Source organism: Hippoglossus stenolepis, chromosome 9, assembly GCF_022539355.2.
Source record: "Hippoglossus stenolepis isolate QCI-W04-F060 chromosome 9, HSTE1.2, whole genome shotgun sequence".
NCBI lineage: Eukaryota > Metazoa > Chordata > Actinopteri > Pleuronectiformes > Pleuronectidae > Hippoglossus > Hippoglossus stenolepis.
This window is the reverse complement of record NC_061491.1, coordinates 6,011,211-6,029,861: the sequence shown is the minus strand read 5'-3', so window position 1 is coordinate 6,029,861 and position 18,651 is coordinate 6,011,211. Positions and strand designations below refer to the sequence as shown.

At 43.8% G+C, this 18,651-nt stretch overlaps 1 protein-coding gene across 4 annotated transcripts in view; it reads left to right on the top strand.

Moving 5' to 3' along the window:
* Positions 1-2,476: 2,476 nt before the first annotated feature.
* Positions 2,477-18,651, top strand: part of kat6a (K(lysine) acetyltransferase 6A) — a 36,415-nt gene continuing 20,240 nt past the window's right edge. For 2 of the 4 annotated variants that reach the window (XM_035165410.2, XM_035165407.2), the window contains exons 1-4: positions 2,478-2,688; positions 4,098-5,515; positions 15,620-15,715; positions 17,361-17,469. In XM_035165410.2, coding sequence (XP_035021301.2) covers positions 4,850-5,515; positions 15,620-15,715; positions 17,361-17,469 — 871 coding nt within the window. In that variant the 5' untranslated portion in view covers positions 2,478-2,688; positions 4,098-4,849. Of the gene's footprint in view, positions 2,689-4,097; positions 5,516-15,619; positions 15,716-17,360; positions 17,470-18,651 lie in introns of all 4 variants that reach the window. The other 2 variants (XM_035165408.2, XM_035165411.2) reach the window with 2 other exon arrangements.

Sequence of the window (18,651 nt, the reverse complement as noted above, 5' to 3'; positions counted from 1 at the left end):
AATTATTAGTATCTTGTTTGTATTCCTCTACCTTGTAGATAGCCGAATATTTCTTGCACAGGACTGGACTTCAACTTACCGGTTACCTGGCAACCTTATGATGGCAACCACGCCTCAGGGAGTCACTGCTCCTGCCTGAATTAAACAAACAAGATATAACATTTTAATTTGTGAGGATTTGTGGGTTTTGTTTTCTCATGACTAAGCCATGCTAAGAGGCTTCTGCCAATTTGAGTGTTTACAGTAAGATACACAGGTATTGGCTGTAGCTCCATATTTAACAGACAGACATGAGAGTTGTATTAATATTCTCATATAACATTTAAAGAGAAAGCAAATAAGGGTATTTCTCAAAATCTTGAACTACACCTTCAAACAATTCATTTTCAGAATTGTTTCCCATTTCCTGACAATCAACTTGTCATTTATTCACTAAAGGTTTATGTTCTAGTAAGTTGATATAACTTGAGTATATGTACATGACTTTTATATTTTGCATGATCGTTTATTCTGTATCTGTTAGGCCATATTCATTTGTAATTTACTTAAATATTGTACAATTTAAAGATTTGTGTAAATTGATAATTAAATTGATTCACCTGACTGAAAATCAATATGATCTTACCAAAATAACTGTGTAGTGACTCCCGACGCCTCCACCCCATCCATGCGTTAGTTTATTTCTGTTGTGTATTGGTGAACATGGTCTCTGTCGTAGATCATGGTACACGGCATTATTTATTCATAGCCGGGAACGGTAGATGTGGTGCAATCTTCCCCTGAGTATTGTCCATCTGTTGGCTGGACTACTGTACACACTAATGTAATACATGGGTCCTCAGGAGGCGCCCTAATGGCCGTTCATATGTTAACACTTCACACTATTTATCTGTGTAATAACACCATCATTAATTAAAATTAGTGCCTTGTCGTTGGAATGTGATTTATCTGTCCCAGAAGAAGGACAAGATAAACAGCAACTAAAGTGTGACCTTACTGGTTTTATTTGATCACCAACGCACTGACAGCAACTCCACCTCTCACAAGACACCTCTAACATGGGAAAACCTCAGGTCTAATTGCTTCCTATAAGACACTCCATAATCCGTCTCTGAGGACTGCTGTACACATCATTTTACACAAAGCTGCAGATAATTTAATTTCCACCCTGGGAGCTTTCAGCATTAGGCTGTAATAGAAAAGGAAGATTGCTGCCAGATTTCCAACCCAAGTGCCTCTGTATCACTATGATCATAAAACTGAAGCAGCGAAATCAGTTTCCCTTTATTGATTGTTTTTCTTATGAATAATAAGAAGACTGTACTTAAGCTGTTCAAAGTTCCCAAATAAAGATTAATAAGTTACGGCGCAATATGTGATACTCAACCCCTCCCAAATAGCAAAGTAGTTTGGGCCCAGATTTGGCCCACACTGCCACGTTGTCATTCAGCCCACATACAGCGTGGAATGATGGCACTTGGGCGCTCTGCTCCTCTTTGCCAGATCGGGGCCACAAGTAAGACATAGTAATACCACATGTCAACCAAAGGTGCCAAAGGTGGCCTGAGTTTGTTTTGTGTTACTTTGGCCATATTCACCATTTACCACGTGGGCCACTTTCTGTTGTGTCAAGGCCACAAGATGGCCAGAGGTGCCACATCTGGGCTGTGTGTTCTGAGCCGTGATTAATAGTCTCTCATTTTTTAAGCTGTAGTCTTAATTCTCTACAACACATTAGGACTAAAAGTATCAATTACTTGTGCATACTCTGGAGCTAATTACATTTAAATGGAGCATGCTGCAGTTTCACATGCACACAGCGAGTGACACCTTTACATTATGTTGCCTCCATCTGTCACCAGATGCTGTAATTTATGTTGCTGTGAAAAATCCCTGCTTTCCGCAGCAAATTATGAAGAGAAGGTGTTCGACTCAACTGTCCTTTAATGAAATGTAACAAAGTGGGTCGGCCGCAGACAGTTTACATAATCGCTTTCTTTGGTGGGAGAGGATAATGCTCTGTTTCACAGTCTGGAGAGAAATGCATCAGCACACTCGTCTGCATAGGCACATAATAACACGCTTCATCATGTGGTGTAATAGCTCCACACCAGCGTCTGATCACCAGGACTGGATCTGTGTGGCATCTTCAGCGGCTACAATAGACTGCAGTGAGGAGGGATGTCTGCTTTGATCTTTAAATACCCTCTAACGTTAAGGCATGCTCATTGGCTTTGGTATTTTTTTTATTTTTTTTTATTAACAACTGTTGGGCAAAATGCAGACGCTCCCTTGCATCTCCCTCATGTAGCCGTAGCACAGCAGAGAAAGTGAGAACACCTCTGCTCCCTCTCTCTCTCCCTCCATCACCATCTGTCCTTTTATTCCATCTCATGTCCTCAAGCAGTATCCACACCCCTCTCATAGCAACAGCACGCCGCCGCCCCCCGCGCCTTGCAGTGAATCTCCCCCTTCCCCTGGCTCTTCGCCCCGCACCATGCAGACGCTCCCTTGGCCCAGCCTGACGGTTCGGTGTTCCCCCCTCCCCCACCAGCCGTGCTCCTGTTTCACTCAAAGATGGCGTCGGCTCTAGAGCCCCTGGTCTCTGGCTGCATTTTTAGGCTTGTTGTTGTCTCCGTTTCGCACGGTTTTGGCACCTTCTCCTCGGCGGCTCGACACGATATCCCGGTGAGTAGCAGCGGAAGCCGGACGGAGGGGGACTGAGGGCTTTTTTATTTCTAACACGGCCCGCTTTTTGCCGAGGTTCCCCTCGGTAAACCCGAACCGGACCAGCTCGGGCTTTCTGGTGGGGAACCGCGAGAGGTGGCGGAAGAGAGGGGCACGGAGAGGAGGATGATAGCCGGGGTGGGTGGGGGGCTCTGAGAGGGGGGAAGCCGAGGCCTAGCCACTTCGTTCCAGCGGCCTTGTCTTCAGCGCATCGCGGGCTGTAGCGTTACGTGGGAGGGCGGTTGGCGGAGGGAGGAAGTCGGCGTGGTGGTGTCCGCTTGCAGGGACGCCTCTGAGCGGACACGGGCTGCTCACCCGCACCGGGGGCTGTGGAGGGCGCCGCAGAGCGCGTAATGCTGCGGAATCCACCGCTTCGTTTTCGCACTTGCCCGCTAGCAGAGATGGCCGTCTGCAAGTTGCATTGTGCCTTTTTTTTCAAGGCCGCGATTTCAGGTTAATATCTGAATGTCATTCAAAATCATATTATTGGCCCTGTTCGCTGCGCCGTGGTGCTCGGTATTGTCCCGGATTTTCTGGCGAAGGAGGGAATGCTGTGTTTTTCAGTGCAGAGGCGCCGGCTGACCTATAGTTTCATGCTGTTTACATTTCGGGTTAGCAAGTAACGTAAGTAACATAATCGCAACGTTAGCCCGGTGGCTAGCATGTATCGTTAGCTTGCTAAACAACAGCAGTAAGCGGGAAGGCTTGTTGTCGGACACTTGGCGGCTTCATATCACACCAGTGACAGTAAACAGCAGCAGGAAACAGTCTGGTGATGCGACACTTGTGTCTGCTTACAGTTTTAGCCAGCGTCGCTGCTAATGTTTGCTAACAGTCTGTGTTTTGACTGCATCATGTTTACGTTAGCAACCCAACTAGCCCCATAGTCAACCTGCTAGTGCAGTTTTTTAGGAAGATGTTGTTTACCCTTTTATTTCTCATCGTTTCCATCATATTGTGGCATGTATGTACAATTTCTAGTAGTAACCACAGCTTCTGGTCATACTTGTTTGTTGACAGTATTATGCCATACTGGTTGTGATAGTACAGTGATATTACTGTATCACTGAAATTAAGCATGGTTACACACTAATCAGACAAGCCAGCTGTTTAGTGGTAACATGTGTTGTTAAGATTGTTTGCTCCTCTTCCTAGTATTCATTTATGATAGTAGTGCATGCCCAAGCCTCGTGTTGCTTTTGTAGGGCGAGCATAGCCTTATTTGTGGATCTGTGTGAGGACACTGTAGCAGATTTCCTCAAAAGCATGCACCCTCTTAGATTCTCTGACCTAAGACTGAACTTTGTTGCTGTACTTCCACTTTTATCTGCAACTTTTCACCAACCTCTTTTCTTGTGTGTTTTCTGCAGGATTTGTCAGCTACCGAGGTGCAATAGGCATGAAGGTGATCAGCCCTGGCTGCTCCCTGGGGTGAGATATCTGTTCCATCCCAGAGCTGAGAAGCCCAGAGCTGCTGGTAAAGAAGAAAAGAACAAGTTGAAGAGGAGGGAACGAGAATCAACATCTCATGGATCGTCACTATCCACAGGAAACATTTTTACTGTATCGCCCTCGCCATTATCATTGAAACACTAATTCCATGTCTTGGAGAAGATGAGCATCTTTCACTACACACTTTGAGAACTGGATAATTTAACAGCAGCACAAAACTGACTGAACAGGTGTTGACGGACAAAGTGGGAAACACAACTTTTTATTTCTGAACATCCCCTTTAAAGATCTACTCTACATTTCTCTGTGTACTGTTGGAGTTCAAGTTGCTAATAGACCTTTTACTTCCTCCACGCCCCCTGCTTCTCACCAGGGACCGTCACCTGGCTGGGAGTGGGTGGTGGGTGAACGTGACTTTACCGGGTGGAAGCTTGGTTCAGTGGGTTTGTGCTATGGTTAGCTGCTCCCATCCGTGCTGCTCATACTCAGCTTCTGAGGGACTTTCTGTACGACCCCAGGACAAGGGATAGTAAGCAGGCAGAGGGCAAAGAGGAGGAGGAGGCGGCGCTACGGCGCAGGCCAGGTATTTCCTCGCCTTACAGTCCCTATTGTTTGTCAGCGGCCATTGCAGTAAGGCCACAAGGCCTCTGCACCTACCCAGGCTGCAGCCATGGTGAAACTGGCAAACCCAATGTACACCCAATGGATCCTAGAGGCCATCAAGAAGGTGAAGAAGCAGAAGCAGCGACCGTCAGAGGAGCGCATTTGCAATGCGGTATCCATGTCCCATGGTCTAGACCGCAAAACGATTCTAGAGCAGTTAGAGCTCAGTGTCAAGGATGGAACAATCCTAAAGGTCACAAACAAAGGTCTAAACTCCTACAAGGACCCTGATAACCCTGGACGCTTGGCTCTGCCCAAGCCTAAAGGTGGTGGCAGCTCTGAAAGAGGTGGGGGAGGTGGCAGCAGTAGTGGCTGTGGTAGCTCTCACTCCCACTCTGGGAAGAAACCGGGACTCGACTGGAACAAGCTGATCAAGCGGGCACTGGAGGGGCTCCATGAGCCTGATGGCTCCAGCTTAAAGAACATTGAGCGCTTTCTTAAGTGCCAGGCTGATGTGGCGGCCTACTTGTCGGGCAGCGGCTCCATGGGGCCTGGCCTCTTCCACCAGCATCTGAGGGTGGCCTTGAAGAGGGCAGTGGCCCATGGACGTGTGGTTAAGCAGGGTCCAATGTTCCAGCTCGTCAGCCGCAGCAGCTCCCATGATGATGGGACCGGAACAGTGTCACTGGAATCACTGCCACCTGTACGGTTGATGCCTCATGAGAAAGAAAAGGTAATGTCTGTGCACATAAACATTAAATGGAGCACATCTGATCAAATTTTTTACTGATCCTTGTTGAAAACAAAAGTTTATATATATATATACAATAGACATGTAATAAAGTAATCAGGTGTCAAACACTTTGGTCTTGCAGTGTCAGACATGTCCGATTAGATCACTGATGTCCCGCTGAACCAACAACTGTAGCTGCGTTGTTATTGTGCCAAAAATCGGACATTCTCTCCAGTCCAAAAAGTTTGGAGCGATGGAGGGATAGTGAATAAATGTGTGATAAATATAGAAAACAACGCTTTCTGGCTCCTTTTGCAGTAAACACCACACACATTCAACTTGCGTAGTAAGTGCTGCATGTCTAATTGGCCCTACAAGGCCATAATTTCCTTTAGTACAGTAAGGTCTTAAAATACGTGGCTGTCAGTTGGACGTTTTCATCTGGCATATGGTGTTGTGGTTTACAGTGGGCATATTGCAGAGTAATTTTAGAAGTAGCTGAGAAGAGCTGGGCAGCAGCTGTAAGATCAGGCACATACCAGTGTGAGCATCTCTCCACAAATTGCAGTGTGTATATTATGCTATCAATGTGTGTTTCTGGAAGACAGGCCAGGATGCAGGTTAGACATCACTGAAGCTGGTTTACATTGCATGTGTGAGTGCTATGGTCCAGCAGAGCAATGCCAGAGTGAAGCTGGGTGGGTGGCTGGTGGACCAGTTTTTAGCAGTGGATGAGGAGGAGGTCAGGGGAGAGAGTCACATGGCTTCCAGCCTCCTGCAGGGAGTGTGGACCAGCTGCTGGGCTGCTCCCTGTCAGTAGCTGTCAAGAGATGGGTGAAAGGAAGAAAGAAAGACAGAAACAATGACAGAAATAAAGAGAGGGAAAGGGAGGAGCACAGACAAGCGAGTGAGAGGTGGTGTGTAGTGCTGCCAGAGGAAGAGGCCTGGATGACGCAAGCTTCAGACCTCTGTTTCCAGAAAGTGAGAGAGAGGCAGAGACATAGAGGGAGAAGAGAGCGAGAGACAGAATGAGTTAGAGAGAGAAAGAGGGAGAGGCAGACATGCAGGCGACAGAAGAGAGCAGGAACACACCCACTTTTGTAACTTGATCACAGAGCGCAGCCGCCTGCTAACCTCTGGTTGTAAGGGCCAGGGACACGTTCATTCACAGACACACACACACACACACCCACCCTTACTGCTGCACGCAAAGAAGGAAGCACAGTCCTAACCACAAACTACACGTATCCTGACTTGAGACCACACACACACCTACAGTAATGTATTTCTACAAGCCTGTTAGAACTACACATAACTCTAATATATCTGCCAACCGTTTGGTCCATCATCAGTTCATATGTCACCCAGGTTATCAGACAGTCAGTAGGACAGTAGACTCGTCCTAAACACTGTTTTGACTGGCTACTGGCTTTATCTGGCCCCTGTGTGGTCATGTCTTTGTAACCACAGAACCCTCTGGTAAAGACACACACACATACACAGTAGGGTAGGATTAGCCTAGAGAGCAGGCTGGAGTCACATGGGGTCTGCCTAACACAGTGACCTGCTTGGCTGCAGATGGTCCACCTATTAAGACAAACAGAGATCAGCCACTTCCTCCTCTAGTGGCTCAGCTAATGACTGGCTGGCTTCCCCATATTAGTTCAATACAAACTCAAACAAAAGAATGCATGCCTTGGTGTCAAAGCTTGCTATGCTTTTACAAAGGTGAGCATGAAAGCTCTCATCAAATTCCTAAATTCAAAGTAAATGTGCAGAAAGCAATTTTTAGTGATTCTCCTGTAAATTCCTCCATATTGCACTAATCTAAGATTATGAATGCATGGATAAGGTAAAAAAGTGTTTGTTTTTTAGGCTCCTCTCAGACCATAGAGAAGCTGCTGCAGCAGTGAAGAAGTTGACATTTGTGTCTGGCATTCACACAAGCCTTTTTCACTCTTCTCTGCTCCTTCTTGTGATGTCTCTCCAGAGGAATCAACCTTATTGCTGCTCAGTCATGTGTGTTTTACACGTTGGTGTGTTCATGAACCACATGCTATTCTGTGCCTGTGCAAGTGGCACATGCATCAAAGAGATGGAGACTGTGTGCAAGGACGACGGAGAAGGGTGTTGCATGATCTCTCTCGTCTGTTCCGTTACCCTTCCACTGGCGCATCATTGCCATATTGCTCTGCATGATTGCCAACAGTTACGATTTCCAGAGGAAAGGGGGAGAGAGAGTGTGTGAAGGCTGAGGGGGGGGGAGGAAAATAAAAACAAATGGATAAGCACGGGCTTTGACCCCATTTGCAGGGAGATTTGTGTTCTCAACACACTGATGTTTATGTCATTGCGCTCCATTCAAACGGGAACCCAGAACCTATTTCTGTCTCTCTGTCTCCCCCCTCTCACCCTCATAGGGTACCATTGCCAGGTCATGAAGGGGGAGTTGAATGGGGGAGCGAAGTCAACCAGGGGTCATGGATATATAGATGGCAAACCTCATTGCCTCCCTGAGCACCCGTTAGCTGTATGAGGATACAGCCATTAGGTGGGATGGGCTTGATGCCGAGCCTTTGTGTGTATATCCGTATACGTATTTAGTCGTCTGAGAGTGTGTACGCGAGCGTGCATGCTGCTCCTTCTGTCATAATAGACAAGAGCAATCTCCCTGCCCTGCAGTTGCCCTCTCCTCAGCAGCTGGAGTGGGGTGAACCAGAGTTCTCGATGTCGACGTACAGTGTGATGGCAAGGATGCACGAAAAAACTGACTTGTTAACAACACAAACACACCATGTTGTGGTGATGTAAAAAATAAATGTCATGGTGATTTCCCTCCAAAACATCCCACTGACCCTCTAACAGGATTAGCTAATGACAGCATCGTGCAGCTAATGGTCCATCTGCTGGTAGTAGGTGTATATCTGCTGCAGTACGTATTGCTTATTATGATCCGTAATGGAGATATTTATCCACTGTAATTCATTCCTTTTAGCCGGTATTAAATCGACACCCACTTGTCTGGATAACATCACACACATCTGCCTCTCTGCTTGTGTTTGCTGAAGGTGAAGACATCATGTATCGTCACTCAGGGGACCGTGAATACAAAATGTCCCCAGACATCGATTATATGCCTTGGGTCCAACCTGCCTCTTCATTTGTTTCTGTATCCTCTGCGCTTCCATCCCCCCTGCTCCTTGCTGCTCCATCATGTTATGTAGTCACAGGAGAGGATTTTGTGCTGTTGCTTGATGAAGGGAAACAATCCCAGGGTTGTAGTACTACACCACAGGAATGCTGGGAGAATGACTCAAGTTTGGAACCATGAAATGGACTCCCTTGACTCTATTGTTAACTTTTCTTGAATTTTAGATTATGGATTGATCCATTTTTTAAAGGAGGAGGGGAATCTTGTATAACTTTGTCATTTCTGCCGCCCCATTTCCTTGACACAGGCATTCATTGTTTCCATTTTGTCAGAGCCCTGGCCTCAGTTGACCCATTATTAGTTCCTAAAGTCAAAAAAAGCCGGGCTCCACTCTGATCACACCAGCTTTAACCTCAAGCTGCACTGCCACCACAGGCTCAGTTCTTACTTGACATTTAGTGGTAAACTACACACCAGCAGAGAGATTGGAAAACTGTGGAGCATTTATTTAAAGGGTCGGTCCAAAATAATCCCAAAAGAACTGCAACAGTTGGGCCGAAAAATGTAATGCCAAACATTTTGTTAATCATTTAATCACTATCATATTCAGTTAATCTGGTGGTTAAAACATCGTTAAAACAGTTAATAATTGCAGCCCTATATCTTAACAAATATTTTCTTCATTTCTCTGTTTTCCCTGTTGTGGTATATAGCCATGCAGATACTTCTCATATTTCTTCTGCTACCCAAAAAATTGGGTCAGAATAAAAAGTTCACCCCCCATTTTCGTGAGCATGCAATCAAATAAGTTTGCCGTTGCTCAGCTCGTCTGTTGTGCCGCCTCCTCTTTGGTGGGAAATTCAACAGGTGAGCCTGCAGATTTGGTGTTGTTGTAGAGTTAGATAGTTGCTTTGTACAAATTCAACAAACTGCCTTACCTTTGTTCGTTACTTTGCCGTATACGATGTAAACAAAAAACACTTCTACACACCGCTTCTCAGATGCTTTGCTATGTTTGTTTGCTCAGGACAGGTTTGTTTGCCAGTATCTTCCATTTGTATAGCCAAACACTGTAACATTAGTGGCTTACTTATCTGATGGGTCAAGAGGTCAAACTGATAGTGAGCACCCTCTGCTGTTTTGTGATGTTCTGACATCATGTTCAACAGGTCATTACAGTTTGAATATTCCACATTCCAATTCAATTTTGAAGTTAGACTAAAAGTGACAGCCCCAGTATTACCATTTCCATTTTTTTTCATTAGATCTGTGTTTGATTGCCGTGCTTAGAAAAACCCAAAGTAAATACTGTCCAACATCAACCAAAGTTGGCAGCAGTTTTTCAGGCGCAGCATGCAACATTGTCTCATTTGGCATCAATGAAATTGTGGCGGAGGCAGTGACAGCAATTTTACAGTCTGAAGTGTGGTCATATTTTGGTTTTTATAAGACAGCTGAGGTGAAACTTGATTGAAGATGGTCACCGTGTCTGCAGACCATGCAGAAATTAAATCACTGCAGAAGGGAGCAACTGTTGCTGAAATCAAGGCAACTTCCAGCTTTGTTTATGATGTGGGGACTTGAAAATATGGTTTCTCTGTCTAACTTGCTAATAGCCTGTTAGTTATGTAACGTGAAGCTGTCAGTGCTGCCCACTGTTGTAAAAACACGTTGTTGGAGTGGTGCTGCTGTTTGTGCCATGTGTCTGCAGACTATCCTCCCACACATGTACATGTTACATAGCTCATTTAAAATCAACAGTCTTTGAACTGGTTCTTTAAGTGTTCAAGCACGAGAAACACTATAGACTCCTCTATTTATGTCTGTGGATCTTTGCATTTGTGAAGTAGTTCAATAAGGCTGGGTATCACCACTGATTTCCCAAATCGATCTGATTTGATTCAATATTGATTCAGTATGGCATATTTCAGTGTACAATACAATTTGCTTGAATATGAAAGATATTCTCAGAACTGAAGCTGTAAACTGTGCCACGAAACCTCTAACTTGCAGCATAATTTAAAATATTAAGGTATGCCGGTCACAATACCACATTTGTTGGTTGATGCATGTATCAGAAATTATTGTGATAAATTATATTATTGTGAAAAAATGTCATGCCACTGATATTATAGCATAACAATTATGCTTACAAAGAGCAATGAACTTTCTCATAATTCTTAAGAATAGTCTGACATTTGAACACACATAAATAAAATAAACCACACAGCCACAACAATAAATATAATTTACCCTTTAATACATATGAAGCTTTTGGCACAGGATATATGTTACCAGTTCGGTAAACAGGATGGGATGATTATGATTGTATTAGGTTATTATTCTAGTGTTTCCTCTAGTAGTGAGTGTGTCTGCTCGTTGCTCTTCACACACAAACAGACAAATCACATTTATTTAGTTGTGTATCGATGGTGTCGAATCATTAAATCCGGATCGTAACGGTCACTTTAACCCTGATGCCCTGGCTGTGCGAGTGCGGAGGGAGGACACAGCAAACTCCAGCACTGTACAAACCAACCGCTGCTTCTGCCCTGATCATGAAGCATGGGCGCTGATCATTGTGCAGCGCGGGTCGTAGTGGAAACCCAGAAGTTTTACCTTTTTTGCCACTGTTCTTCAACAAATGGGACACACTCTCTTTGTTGTTATCCGACTCTGCTCCTCATATATCTGCTTCACTGTCTGTGTCGCTCTGTGAGTGTGGGCGGGGCCTGTCTGTGTGTGAGTGTAAACTCTGTCTCGTCCATCTCAAGACAAAGATATGAGATGAGAGAAGTAACTCGCTAGCTTGCTATCATTTTGCTGCTGTTCTTATGTGAAATGGAGTCAATTATTAGAAAAGGCATATACTTAAATATCTATTCCTCCTTTATATGAATCAATATCAGATCATTAAGATCGATATTAATCTGAGAATCGTTCTTTTAACCCAGCGCTGTTGTTTGGTAACTATAAGTTGTGCATTGAGACATTGCATATACTCAAATGCAACACATTCAATGGACTGTGAGACACTGCTTCACCTCTTAATAGAAACAACATTAGCAGTGGTGTCGATGCCCAGGGCAAGCAGCAACCAAGAGCCCAACAGTGGCTTTGATGTGAATGGCATTTGGCAGGGGAAGAGGAGCTGTGTGAGGCCTCGCGTATGGCCAACATCACCAGCCCACCAATGTGTTGAGCAGCTGTGGAAGTGACGGCTGGAGCGTGGCCAGCCCCTGCTCCGTTTGATACAGTGATTTAGCTTTGTGCTCCCTGGCTAACCTCAGCTTTAATGGAGGGTGATGCTTGGCTGAAGGTAGGGCATGCTGGCACAACAGAGAGTCCTCCTCTGGCTCTTGTAGATGTCACATTTACACAAGTTAATTCCAAGCGTTCGAGGGATCTCCGATTTGAAACGCCACGTGGTCTCCTATCGGTTAACTGTTGTCAATTGAGCATTCATGCGTTTGTGTTTGTGTGCTCTTAAATGAAAGTGAAACCATAGCGTGTCAAGGTGTGTCTCGTGACTGCTATCCCTCAGTGCATGTAATGACTTTTGGAACTGTGTGTGTGTGTGTGTGTGTGTGTGTGTGTGTGTGCGTGTGTGCGCTGTCTCTGCTTGCGCGGCGTGTCCTATAACAATGATCAATGAGTTTGTGTTCGAGTTGGGGGCCGCCATAAGGATCTGTAGTGGTGGTGGGGGTGTGTTGCTGAGATTGGGCTCCCATGTTAATGAGATCCTTGACTTGAGACAAGGACAACAGTAAAGCTTTCCCCTCTTTCTCTCCTTTCCCAATGCTTTTTATCCTTTCTTTCCTCCTTCTCCATTTCTGCTTCTCCTTTTGTCCTTCCTCTATTGTTCTCTTCTTCACATCTCACTCTTCTGTCATCTGTCTTTGGATAACATAAGTCAGTATATAAGGGGGTTCCAGGTTACCTGTAGTGGTTTTCTATAACCTATTACCTGCATTTAGAAGGTCTCAGAAAATGCTACACGTTGCCTCAAGTATTAGTTTCAACTTCTCGAAAATTAACTGAAGAATTAGGTAAACACTGGAGCACAGTGCTACATGATATGCAGTTGTTGTGCTCAAGTAACATAAACCAAAGGTGGGTGTGTCAGCTGGGTCGTACTATGGTACCTCCACCTGTTTGTGTATAGGCGTGTATTTATAGAGGAACCCGCAACTTGTAATACATGTTATTATGGACTTAAGGTGGCATGTCAAGTCCACCTAGTAGACGCAGCTAGTAGCTAACAGGTGCCATGAGGTGTGTTCTTGGCTCAGAACAACATTTTGTTCCTGAATCCTGCTTACGTTGGGGAAAAGAAAAAGAGCACATGCCAATACATGAACACACAGGCTTAAAATAGACACTCACACATCCGCACACATTTCAAGTGAAATGTCGGCCCTGTCGACGCTCAACTCTAACGGCCAGTAGATGTGAGAAATTTCTAGAGTGCTGTCATAGTGCAAGAGCAGACCTGGCAGCCAGCTGAGGAAGCTGGCGGAGGTAGAAAAGCCTGAAAGGGGGAGGAAAACCAGCTCTTGGGAGGAATTTGAGGATTGTGTTTCACTGTTCCAATTTCCCTGTCGTGGAGGGAGGATTAGCTTTTCATTTTTTAGTATCTGTTGGGGATTAATTTACAGTAGCAGCCAGTAACTGAAGCTTCACTGTAACACGCATCTCTATACAAGGTGTCTGATTGTGTTAAAGGCGACGCTCCCTCGCTCGCTCACTCTCAGCTCTAGTTTACTCGAGCGTTCTCAGGGTGAGTGGGAGCAGTTTACCCCTTCTGGAGAGGAAGGGGTTAAGCGTCAGGAATGATTGAGGTGTTGGCCGCACGCAGGCTGCTCGGAGGACTGCTGCTGCAGATTTTCTCCCGTTTTTTACGTTTCCCATTTCCTTAGCTCTTTTACCCTCTGGATTCTTGTTTTTGTCCTCGCTTTGCCTTTTTTCATACTCTCCTCCTCCTCCTCCTTCTCCTCCTCTTTCTTTCTAGTTGCTGTCTTCCATTTCTCTTCAGTGACTTTGTTGCTTTCTTTTGTTGGCCAATACAGCTATTTTCATCGTAAAATCTTGTAGCGTTATCCAGTACACAATCACTGTTTCATATTATCCTCACCCGTGAAAAATGGTTTCAGAAAATGGAGAGAGAGAGATAGCTAGCGAGGCTCTATCTTCTTCTCACCTGAATGTCTCTCCTTATCTACCTCTCTCTTCACCACTTATTCTTTACAACCCTTTCTTTTTCTCCATTTACCTCTTTCTTACTCTTCCATTACTCCCTCACTTTATACCTTTTGTTTCTCCCTTTCTGTCTCTGCTGTGTTTTGTGGGTGGGTAAGGTGTAGCGGGGGCTGCTGGAAGTAGCCTGAGTTAGAAGGAAATGAACCCAATAAATCAAGCTCCTGTCTCTTCCCTGCCAGGACCTGGTGCCTACCCAGCTCTCTAAAGCTACGTGCATTTACACTTACGCTGTCCAGCAGGAAACCTTCGAACACCAATTTCACTGAATGTCATGGTGTTGTTCCCCCCCCCCCATGTTAAATAAAGGATATGGTCCTTTGTGGGTTGGGAGAGATGTTATGACCTTGGCTGTTAGAAAGCCTTTTTTCATGGTTTTGCAGATTACATCACTATGTACAGATTAGTGTTTTTTTCTCCAGCAATTCATTGCAGTTACCACGGCCGTGCTTGAGAATAAGCTGTTCCTCTTAAGAGGCCTTTTCCTTTGTAATTGTTCTGTCTGTAAATCATAGTAACTTGTGATAGACGTTATGCAAGTATGAGTGTATATCAAGAAAAAAATATTATTGGAGTTTTTACTAAAAATAATTTTGACATTGGTCGTATCTGCCTCCTTCAATATCACATATTATCACAGGCAGTCTAAATGTCTGTGCTCACTAGTGGTTAGCTACTACAAGCTACAGCCTCATAAATGATTTTGAGCATATGAATTGGGTCTGACCCGATTGCGCGAAGCTTAGATTGTTGCCATGGTAATAAATGTCCAAATAAGTATTTAAATTCTGTGTTTAATTTTAAATTATATGTGTATTATCACGAAAATTCCCCAAAGTCCTCAAACAACCATGGCAACATGTTGAAAACGTCAAACATCTGGAAAAACATCCAAATTTGTGAAGATGGCTGCTGAACAGTCGAGTCCCAGAGATGCCGAAGAAATGTGGCAAATCATGAATCTGAGTTTGACAAATCACTTGAAAACTCTGAAGCTGCTTTCAGACATGCATTGATCTCCGGATAATCTCTTATCAGGAGGGGCTGAATGGGAGAACACAAATGTCTGGGTCTTCCCCGGAGTTTGCCCCATCAGCTCCCTTGTAAAATCTTGAGAATCTCAGAGTGAGCCCATCTGAGAATACAGCAGGATTACGTCTGGAGATTCACCAACAGGGAGTGGGTGCTTTGATGACATTTCTAACATGCAATGAATACAAAACTGAAACTAATGCAAATATCTCTATTTTTTAATACAAGCCAACAAATTTGTCAAGAACGAGATTCGAGAGCTTTTTTGTGATATGGGCCAAAGCCAGTTTCGATTTGTTGTTAATAAAAACACTTGCCACCTGCATTCTCTACCCAGGCACCACCACTTGCCCGTATGATCCAGATATTTTCTCGCAGTCTCCTCCTGTGTTCTTCATATGTGAAAGACAAACTCAGTTCATGTCTGAAAATTACCTAAACAATAGCTTAGCTGTCTTGCATCTGTAAAATGCTGAATGTTAACGTAAGTATAATGTTGAAGTCTGATTTCTGGCCTTGTCTCTGCTTGACTGTGACTCATCAGCAGTTTTTATGTTCTGCCACAGGTTCTGATAGTTTGATGTCTGGATGCGAATTCCTCCCCTCCAGGACATTGTTGTTTTAATCTTTTTGGCGTTTGTCGTCTCACATACAATCTCTTGCAGATTTTCCTGCAGTCAGGTCACCCACTGTCTTCAGTGAAGTGCCACAATGAAGCATCCCTACACCATGATGCTACCATGATGCTACCATGCATTAACGTAATTGTTGTTTATTCCTATATTTATTCATTAGTGTTGTTTTTTTTTTCACTTATGACTGTCAAACTAGATATTGTATATACATTCCCTGTATGTATTTGTTTTTCAAGTGGTTTAAACTGAGCCAGGTCTTACAACAATGATGGTAATCATCACTTCCACACAGGGTCAGTAGTGTAAAGCTGTTAAATTACATTATATGAATAATCTTTTGAAAATGCAATTTTATCAGATCCTTACTCAATATCAGCCCATGTTCATAGTCCAGCTATCGGAATCAGTATTGGGAAGTGAAAAATAGTATCGGAACATCTCTAGGTCTTTGTCTCCACATCATTATTGTTGCTCATAAATTATATGCGATTGACATCGGTTGAACCTCCCAGATACGAGTGTATTTAAAGTTAAACTATTCTGGATCCACTTGATTACACACCGATGTTTTTCATTCAGCTCAGCATGTGGCTTCTAAAAACAATTTACTGTACCGTGTTAAAAAGCTAAGCAGTAGGTTACCTGAGCTGTAATTATTTAGCATTTTAAAGTTGTGCTTGCATCAATTTGTAAAGGGGTATTTTTTATCACTATACTGTCATAAAATCAAAATTACACCCATGGAAATTTGGGTATTGTTAAACAAAATTTGATAAAGGTCAAAACTGTTTTATAGGCATCGTAAATCAGCATTTTCTCCTTTTTCAAGTTCTGACATTTGAAGCTACTAAAATTCATTTGTATTCACAACATTTATGTGAGCTGTAAATATACCAGCCAAAACTATAAAGATTTTTATGGTTAAAGGGACAGCAATACAAATTCAACTTACTTATATCTGTGCTCAGTAGTAAACAAAAATGTGCTTGCAGGAAATGACTTGTGGTTTAGTGTGAGGTAGCACCACTTCCCCTCATAGCTTCCAGGCTCCAGAAACTTTCAAGATTTGCCCTCAGGGGGGCCTCCTTGTGGGTTGGTGTCTGTGTGAAGTGCACCTGTGCTGCTTCAGGATGATGTGATTTTTTTTTTTTTTTTCAGCTTTACTGTTCACACAAGTCTTATTTGATGTCTTTAAAAACATGTTAAGTGCTATCCAGCCTTTTGTCGTCCTTGACACAAACCTGGCTAAGGTGCGCGCTTGTATACATTTCAGATAATGTTTGTTTTGCATCTTAGCACACACCTGCTGACAAAGGGTGTGTTTTCAGGGACACGTTAAAAGATTTATGCAGCCCCGGAACTGGAAGTGTAAAATTGGGACATGCTGCGGCTCCTCAGTCTGTACAACCAGAAGCAGCGAGTTACAGCCTTTGATCAAACAGCTCAGGATCCGGCAAGAGGCACTGGCACATAATGGCAGACTCTAACATGACACTGTCACATAAATTATACAAACTCAGTCATCACAGTAACTCTTATTCTCTTTATTATCCTAAACCCTCTGCTCACAGATCCCAGGCTCCATGGTGTCATTGTCGTTTTCAGTCTGCTGTTAGCTTGTTAATACACACAGCCGCAGTCGTCCGCTGTGGCAGGACACACAAGGCCACTTTGTTGTTCTCATTTGCACAATGAAGCTGTTAAATTGTCTGTCAGTCTAAACTTGTCCCCCTCTCTCTCTCTCCCTCTCTTCTGCTCTGTCCCTCACCAGCCTGTGGCAGAGCCCATCCCAATCTGCAGCTTCTGCTTGGGCACCAAGGAGCAGAACCGCGACAAGAAGCCGGAGGAGCTCATCTCCTGCGCTGACTGTGGCAACAGTGGTAAGTGTGAATTTTGGACCAGTAAAACGTGAACTTCTTTTAAAATGATCTTGCCACCAGCTCAGTCGGTGACATGGTCATACTCTACTAGTACATACTCAGGTAGAAAATAAGAACACAGCCGAGTGTCACTTTAGGAAGATTGCACACCTATCTCTGTCCTTTGATGTGTGTCCGTCTGTGTCTTTAAATGTCATTTCAGCTACGTTCATCTCTTCCTCTTCAAGTAACATTTCTTTTATCTCTTGCTCGTGCTCTAAAAATTCAGCCACTTTCACTGGTTACACGTCAAATACCTTTTTCACTGCCTTCATGGCTTACTCTGCAGCAGACAGTTTACAACAGCTTTTACTTCAGCTTCACTCAGCATTTACTCTCCACATACACTTGAGCTTCATTCAGTGCTCACTCTTAAAGGAAGGATTGGTGAGTTGTTCCTGAAACATGATTTATCTTATCTGTTGAAATCCTCTTCATGTCCCAACAGCCATCAATAAAGTCATCTGAAAAAAGGAAAGAAGCTGGTGTCTGTGACTCTAGCAGGATTGTAATCAACATAACAAACCATTTCATTCAGACTGAATGAAATTGTTACAGAGACATACACTGCTGAAGCAGAGACGATTTAAGAGTCGGCTTCTAGCGTCTTTGGGGGCCTGGTTTTGGTGGGATCTATCGGTTGCATTTTGTAGCCTGTTCTTGCTTGTTTTTCCAGGATTGACAACCCTAGTTAGACTAGCTTGAACTTCTTTTCCATCTTCCATTTCAGATGATAATTTTAACCATTTTGACCATTCCATTTTTAATTCTACTTAAATGTTTTCAGAAATTCAAATGGTTCAGCTCTAAATTTATTTTTGCAAGAGCTTTTTTTTATAGTTATTTCTAGAACAAGTCTTTATGGTAGTCCTGTCATTGTTTTTTTTTTGGGGGGGGGGGGACATGTCTTTCATTTCACTGCTTAAACTGACACCTGACAAATACAAACAGTGATTGAATATACACACATACTGGCATTAGTTTGGGTTCAGTGCATTTGAGATACAATGGATTCCCTGTAAAGTCTTTTTTTCTCAGCCAGGAGTTGTAGTATTCATACAAAGGCCTGACATTGCCTGGTGAAAGCAGAGGACAGATTGTTCTTTCCTCAGCGGGTTTCTTTCCCAGACAAGGCTGTCTTGT